The sequence below is a fragment of the Dendrobium catenatum genome, unplaced genomic scaffold (genome assembly GCF_001605985.2).
Source record: "Dendrobium catenatum unplaced genomic scaffold, ASM160598v2 fragScaff_scaffold_231, whole genome shotgun sequence".
Taxonomy (NCBI): domain Eukaryota; kingdom Viridiplantae; phylum Streptophyta; class Magnoliopsida; order Asparagales; family Orchidaceae; genus Dendrobium; species Dendrobium catenatum.
In genome coordinates, this window is record NW_021318693.1 from 8,331,965 (window position 1) to 8,340,559 (window position 8,595).

Here is an 8,595-nt window from a genome sequence, read left to right on the forward strand (position 1 = left end):
GGAGAGAAACAAATGTGGTTCTTATTCCTAAAATAAAAAATCCTTTAACTCCTTCTAATTATAGACCTATTAGTCTATGCAATTCTATCTATAAGATAGTGGCAAGGATGTTATTGAATATGATTATCAATATTTTTCCAAAGATTATTTCAGAAAATCAAGTAGCTTTTATCTAAGGAAGATCCATTTCAGAGAATATTTTTCTCACTCAAGAAATATTTCATAAATTTAGAAACTCAAAAGCTAAGAAAGGGTTGATGGCCATTAAGGTGGACATGGAGCAAGCATACGACAGTATGGGATGGAACACCTTGAAAAATGTTTTGGAACTTTTTTGTTTTCCAAGGTCTTTTGCTAATCTCTTAATCCAATGTGTGGTGGACACCAAGTATTCTATTAATGTTAATGGTAGAAATACTAATTGGATTCAAGCGGAATGTGGATTTAGGCAGGGATGCCCTCTATCCCCTTATTTTTTTATCATGTGCTCTCAGATTCTCACCGAAGCATTCAATAGAGATGGAGCTGAAATAGGAGTGAAGGTGGCACTGAATGTAGAAAAAGTTTCACATCTTCAATATGCAGATGATATCATTATTTTTGTGGAAGCTAACAGGAGAAATATTATTAAATTCAAGAAGATCCTTAAGAAGTACAGCAGTTGGACAGGGCAGAATATGAATAAACAGAAATCTTCCTTGATTTTCGGTAAAGCTGTACACAAAGATAAGTTCAGAATTCTGTCCAAATTAATTGGATTCAAAGCTGTTAGTGAATTGAATTATCTCGGCATCAAGATGGCTATGAGAAGGCTTAGAGCTTCTGATTTCAAAGATGTATTAGAAAAAGCTTTTGATAAACTTAACGTTTGGGGTAATCTATCTCTCACTTTAGATGGTAAAATTCAGTTGATTAAAATGGCACTTCTAACCATTCCTATTTTCATATCTACACATTCCCTTGTGCCAATGGGGGTGTTAAGAGACCTTGAAAAGTTGTGTAGAGATTTTCTCTGGTTGAAACAGAACAAGAGCAAAGGAATACACTATGTGGAATGGAAAACACTTTGTAAGCAGATTAAATTTAGAGGGCAAGGTGTTGTGTCGGCTACGGATAAAGTTGGTTCGTGGAGAGCCAAATTTGCTTGGAATTTGTTATCAAAATCCTCATCTTTATTGAACAGAATTATCATCGCAAAATATGGGAAAAATTTCTGTTTTTCTGAAGCTAAAGTTGGTTGTTCACCAACTTGGAAAATTATAAATTCTGAAGGCAAAATTCTGCAACAAGTTATTAGATGGAAGGTTTTTAATGGTGAGCACATCAACACTACTAAGGATATTTGGAACCTCGACAAGTGTTTAGATAAATGGCCTACGTTTGTATCCAACTTACATGAAGATCAATGTTGTTTAAAGTATTTTCTTAAAGATGGGAACTGGAACATCATTAAACTGTATGAGGCATTCGGTAAAGAGTTAGGAGACTTAATTTCTTTGGTTCCTTCTAATGTTGGAACTCATGAAGATGAAGCATAAATCATGTATAAATATTCTGGAAAATCAATTGCAGCATTAATTTCTGAATATAGCAACTTAAATGAGGAAGAGGACGCTAACTGGAGATGGCTTAAAATGTTGAAGTTGAGGCCAAGAGTTAATATCTTTTGGTGGAGATTAATTCACAAAGCAATTCCAACAAATGATTTCTTAATGTATAGAAGGATTATCAATCATAATGGATGCCCAAGAGGATGTGCTGATGTTGAGGACGCTAGTCATCTAGCTGTTAAATGTTTTTTCATGAATGAGATCATTATTTCTTTAAGAAGCTGGGGTTATGATATCCCTGCTTTCACCAATTTGGAGAGTTGTTTTATTTGGCTTTCTAAGCTATCTAGTTACAATCCTTTTATAGCCAATGTATACTATTCTGCAGTATTTTTCTCCTGGAAGAGCAGAAACAAATGGGTGCATGGGTCGGTTGAAGACAGCATATCATCTATTGCATCAAATGCAGTCAGCTTTGCATCTTTATCCTTCAGCCAAGATCTAATTTCGGTCAACTGGGTTTCTAATCAGCAATTGATGTTTCAAAATACTTGGAAACCCCCTCCAACCGAGTGGATCAAACTAAATGTGGATGCTTCTCTTGATAGAAATTACTCTGCAGAAATTGGTGGAGTAATTAGAGATAACAAAGGTAGATTTTTATTTGCCTTTGGTTTCAAAAGAGTTCACTGGGATATCTCAGCTCTTGAATTGGATGCTTTGATGGCTGTAAAGAAGTTTACTCAAGAATGGATGTATGAAGCTAAAGGTATCATTATAGAAGGGGATAACTACAATGTTATGAAGCACATCCAAGGCATTTTTAAAAAGGGTCCAGCTGTAAGTAACCAATCCGAATTACTTGATTTTTTCTTTCTTAGGAATTTCAATCAAGTCATTTTTCAATTTGTGAAGAGAGGTTGTAATAAGTTAGCTGATTATTGTGCTAACCATGCTAGGTTGGGTGATTATACAAGGAATAACTTGATTATCAATTGCGTTCCTCTCATGTTCTTCAAATTGTTGAAGGAGGAGTGTGATAATCTTAACTTTGTTTAGCTCTTTTTATTTCTTATTCAATAATATTGCTCTTTGCATCTTCTCAAAAAAAAAAAAAAATCGCCATGGGTTTGCCTAGTAATACAAAAAAACCAAAAATATAGATCACTGATAAATTTTATCGTATGTCCAATCAGAATTTGAATAAGCTATTAGTTGTAGTTTGTCAGGAATGATTACAAGAGCAAAGGTGATAATGCCTTGAGATACTGAAAAATACATTTTAACAGCTAGAAATGAATAATTAAGTTCTTGTGCATGTGTTGGTAAAGCTAATTTATATCAAATGCAATATCAGACCTACTTTTGGTTAAATATAATATAGAGAAGTCCAGCTGCCTATAATGTTCAAGTTGATTATATAAAGCAAAAGTTACATCACACGAGGGTAGCTTAGATGGCAAGGGAGTCTAAACTAATTTGCAATCACGCATTCCATCCTTAACAAGAAGCTCAGAGATACACCTGGATTATGTAAGTAGCAACCCATTATCAATGCTAAGAAAGTGATGAACTTGACAAAGAATTCTCATGAGAAATCTATTTTATAAATTCTATAGTAGTTGTTCAATGGCAAGACTATCATTTCAAATAAATATCATCAACATAGACTAGGATGCATATTTTGGTGTAGCCTTTATGAAGAATTAGGAAGGATGATTAGGAGTGCTTATATGAAACCCATAATGTAACAAATGAGAGGAAAAAGTGGAAAACCACTATCTTGGAGTTTTTTTAAGCTCATAAATATCCTTATGAAGTCCATAAACATTGTATAAATCTTTGAATCCAAGGGGTTGCTCCATATAAACAACTTTATCCAATGGACCATAAACAACGACAATTATGTCATCCAGTTAATAAATGGGCCACTTCAAGGTGATGGAAATTATAAAGAGGTGAGAATTTTTGGGAATTAGTAAACAAGACTAAATTTATCATTATAATTAACACCAAATTCTTGTGAATATGATCAAAAGCTATCCATATACCAATAATAACATCTCCTCAATCATGTTGAGCCTCAACTAGTGAATATGATCAAGATGGTTGGCATTAACAATGGGTTTAGGCTATTTATGAAGATAATTTTTTCCTTCCAGCCTTGTACCTTATTCTCCATCTCTACTAACTTCATTTCCACCGATGAAAACTAAAACAAACTTATGATGAAGTGGCTTCACCAAGAAGAAATGTCTAAAGAGGTTCATCGTCCAAGGCCACTTCAACTCACCAAAAATAAAGTAAATGGAACCACCGAAGAAATTAATTTTTGTAAAACCTTTACAAGGATGACTCAATAAAAGTTGAAGATGTCGACTAGCTCATTGCATAGAGGAAGTCACAATCCCCAAGGTGAAGTGGTCAATGGGGACATAATACCCAACATCATAAAAGGTATTTATGCTCTCATCTTCATTGGGAGCATGTACACTGAACCACTCAATGCATGGTAGTATCCAAAATACTCTTTTTATTTGTGCTCACTTGTTCCTTCGATTTATTATCAATTTGAATGAAATCAGTCACACACTTGTGGAAGGAAGCCATCTCAATTGAACATACTCACAAGAAGAAAATCAAGACAAATGGAAGTTAATTCGCATGGGATCCTACTCAATGGATTATAGAAAAAATTATCCTAAACATTACTGAATGCACAACCAAATCTTTATTTAATGCCATGATCTTATTTTCTTTCTTCCATCATTTTCAAAGTGATTTTGGTAGATTTTCCTTACTTGTTTATTGAAAAGTTTACAGTAAGGCATTTCACTCACACTCCCCCAAAGCATTATTCTGGCAAGATACCAAACATCAAAGTTCAAAAAACAATTCTAAGTTTTTATGCAACACTCAAAGCTCACACACGTTGTTGTTGTTGTTGTGACTAAAGCCTAAGTACATATAAGATACTTGCACTCACCATTTATGCAATACTTCATGCAATCAAGAGAAAACAAGAAAATATGGGAAATAAAACTTGCACAAGAATGAATAATCTTATTCCATACATGAATTCACTACATCAAAAAAAGTAAGTGGTATGAGGATATTTTCCACCATGTGCATCGTGCAAATAGGGCCATTTGACATCACTAGTGTTAATCTCCTTACTCCTTCCAAGTACTCCAACATAAAGGAAGCATCGGTTAGGAAGGTATATTGCTTCAATGAGTATATGTTCTACCTGACTTTTACCCTCAAATAGCTAACTGGAATTCTCATCTCAAGGTGGTGCATTCTCATGCCAACGACATGCACCCTCATCTTGGCATTCTCCTTACATTGCTTGGCATTCTCCTTCATCTTCGTAGTGACGCCATCCATAGTCGTTGCCTCTCATGAGCAAGCAAGGGCATCCACTCCATATAGATTTAGCATCTGCTCCACCATTAAGAGTCACATAATAACCTCGTTCAATGTGACATGGTACTAAGGGAGAATGGTGTCTCTAAAGCATATTGAAAACAACAACGTTATGGTCTTGTCCTTGTGAACCTCACAATCACAAAGGTTGAGCTGTGTCATGTCAAAGTGGTTCAATGAATTCATTAGGTTTATAGTAAACTGAATAGTACCTTCTCATGTACTTCCTATTTAAACATGGGTATTAAAAATTAAACTCCATCATTCACTCACCTTCGCTACTCATCTATCAAAGGGTCAAGTGAATCAGGAAACTAAATGTATACCTATATATAACTCTATAGGGATTTAGCATGTACCCATTGGTTCATGATAGAGCAACCCACCCTTCAAGGGGGACCCAATGTAAGAACTCAATTAAGTGATCTTAGGGGAATGACATTCACCAAGCATTCAAAGGATGACACATCCCAACCATATCAATAGGTTTCACCTGCTTAAGCTTGTTGGAGAACTCATTCTAAACTGGAGGATTTTCATATTTCTTACCAAAACAATAAGTTTACACCTACTACATGCTACGCTTCATAATTAATTATTCATTCCATTCCAGATTGATCATCCCTTCATCCAAACTCAACTACAAAAGGTGCCCACTTTAGAAGCCCCTAATTTTCTCTATTATAATCGATAGTTCATTAAGCCAGTCTTGTTTGCAATCCCATATCCCTCACCTTCCCATCTTGGCAATCCAAGGCTCAACATAGGTCAAAAACAGCTGCCATAGTCTCTCTTAATTGGCACTATTGAGCTCACCAAGCTTGTCCACACTATTGCACTCATCTACCACACCTTTAATAGTTTTGAACTTGCCAAAATATAGACCGACAGAACTCCGTGACCTTCACTCTCCCTCTCGATCAAAGGGGAACACATGTGTAGAGCATTATGTAGCATTATATATGTGAACTATGTGGTGTTGCACTTTTTTTACTTTTTCTTCTTATTCAACCTTTCTCGTAGCCTCCATGACCCTATAAATATGGGATCATGAGGAATTATTTGAGTAGGACCATTTTACTTTTTGTTATAGTGGAAACCCTATTAGTTTAAATGATCTAATTTTTTGAATGCTTTCTAAATTCTCTCTCACTCACTGATTATTTTCTTTATTCTCCATTCTCACCAAAGGTCCTACTCAACTGCTCACAAGTCCACCAGCTAGTAATGTCTGGTGTCACCATAGACAAATTCTAGTCAAGCAATATAAAAACAAGAAAATATATATATTTTTTAAAATATGATTTATGTAATACAATATAGGTGCATTTAAAATGTAAATTATTTTTTAATTAATTTTTTATTTATTTAGTATTTTATGAAATAAAATTAGAGTTTCTACAATTATTTTGAAGATAAAATGATAATATTTTTAAGAGATGTGAATTAAATTTTAAAGATAGCTGTGCCAATTATTTTTTCTTTTGAGATATATAACTGAAAAAAAAAAATTCATTATCATAACAATTTTGAAGACAAAACAATAATGTTAACGATATTTATATGAAATATAAAGACTTAACGGACTGTCGAGATCTAAAACTCACTAAGATAATTTATTTTTTAAAAAATCTTGATTACATACATGCAGTGAGATCTTGATATAAATTTTTTTACATGTAATGTCAAATTTAACTTATAAATTTCTCCAAGAAAAGGATGGTTTTATTTTATACTAAAAAATGAATGAAATTAAATGATCATTTTCTTAAATATATTTTTCATCCAAAAACAATCAAATGAGACCTAATAAAAGTGTATTTCATAAATACTAATATTCTATTTTATTAAAGTCAATTCATTCTAGAAAGTTGTATTGATTTTCCGCACAAGCTTGATGAAGGCAATTATTTAGTATATTGCGCACAGCCTAACATTTTAGAAATCTCTTAGTACTCATTTGACACGAGGAGAAATTATTTTGTGGACCGGAAGAACCTTCGAATATGTGAATATCTATATTGTGTATACAGTGTGTATCAAATTTTTATATACACAGTGTACACTCACAATCCGATCGATTCTTTCCATGCAAACTTCGCACAGAATAATTTCTCTAGCACAAGAGAAAGGTTTTTGGTTTGAGGATTATTAGAAAATTAAATTAAAAATTTATTGTAATTAAAAGCGCAATATGTGATTGAAACTCTCAATGTGGAATTTGAAAATCAAGCTCAAGCTAATTGGCTATGCTGAAAAGTTAGTGGATTTGAGTTAGGAGTCCACTGCAACCACTAAGGGCCATGAATAGCCACAAGGACAATGTTATCATTATTGTGAGAATGATTTTTTTTTCTTTTTTCTTTATTTCTATCAAGAATATTTCAAGTGAGCACAAAAGTTTCATAAAATAATATAAAAAAAATTGCCGGATATAATAGACTAAATTATCACTGTTGATTTTTTTTAAATTGAGAGATAAAATATTTTTAATAGATAATGATAAATTTATGTGAAAATAAATCAAATTAGTGACAATTTATAATGATTTTACTTATTCATTAAGATTGCCCATTTGATAAGCCCTATTTTAAAATTTTATTAATCACTTTTACAAAATATGAAAGACAAAACTATCTAAGCTTCCTTCTCTATTTCAAGATTAGAAAATAAACTATTCTTGTTTTTTGCAATTTTAATGCTTCGTTATATTTTTCATAAGTAGAAGAACATGTTTTAACGATCATTTTAAGAGCTCAAGGATGACCACCACACAAATTATAAGTTGAAATGATAATATAACACACTCTAGCATATGATTTACAAAAAATAAAAAATATTAAAAGTGCCACAACTGTTTTGTCAAATATAGTTGCTTATTCTTGTTTTCTCTTCTTCATTCTTCATATTCTCTATTATGGTTTCGATCCCTCATTTATTATGTATTTCTATTCATCTTCTAATGCTTCATCATTATTGGAAAAAAAAAATTCAATCAAACTTAGTTTTTTTTTTTTTTTTTAATAACAACAAACCATCAATATACTCACTTTTTTTTTCTCTTTGTTATTTTCTTGATCCTTATGTTTCAGTTTAGTATATAGATCATGCACTTAGTCCCCATCCAAATTCAGAAGCCATCACAAATTTGTTATTTATGTCCACCTATGATGCACCGACACTCCATTTTAAGAGGCAATGCAGTGTCGGACACATGTCGGACTCGGACACACGTCCGACACGACTCGAACACGTCTCCAACACGTTCTGGGTGTGTCCGGGATAAAAAAAACACGCATGTCGGACACGCGTGTCTGGCTATTTCATAATTTAAATAAAAAAAAGAAAAATACACCTAATAAGCCGGTTCACAGGAATCCACCCTAATCCCTCGTTCATTCGAGCGATACCTAAATCGAGGCAGAGGAGTCGCACAGCCGATCGAGGCTCCAGCCCGCACCGTTACCTTCAGCTTCTGGTCGTCCCGAGCAGGCGAGCTTCCGACCGTCCCGAGCAGGCGAGGTTCCAGCTGTCCTGAGCAGGCGAGGTTCTAGCCGTCCCGAGAAGATGAGTCGCGCAGCGGATCAAGGCTCCAGCCTGCACCGTCGCCTTCAGC

The 8,595-nt window shown here is 33.8% G+C and overlaps 1 protein-coding gene across 1 annotated transcript; it reads left to right on the top strand.

Annotated features, from left to right (window-relative positions):
• The first annotated feature begins 1,541 nt into the window (after positions 1-1,541).
• Positions 1,542-2,518, top strand: LOC114579205. The gene is made up of 2 exons (XM_028693202.1): positions 1,542-2,390; positions 2,510-2,518. The coding sequence occupies exons 1-2, from the start codon at positions 1,542-1,544 to the stop codon at positions 2,516-2,518; spliced, it is 858 nt and encodes a 285-aa protein (XP_028549035.1).
• The last annotated feature ends 6,077 nt before the right edge of the window (positions 2,519-8,595 follow it).

Bases quoted from the DNA above. Each gene is read 5' to 3' on its own strand.
- LOC114579205 (XM_028693202.1), top strand. From the start codon at position 1,542: ATGTATAAATATTCTGGAAAATCAATTGCAGCATTAATTTCTGAATAT.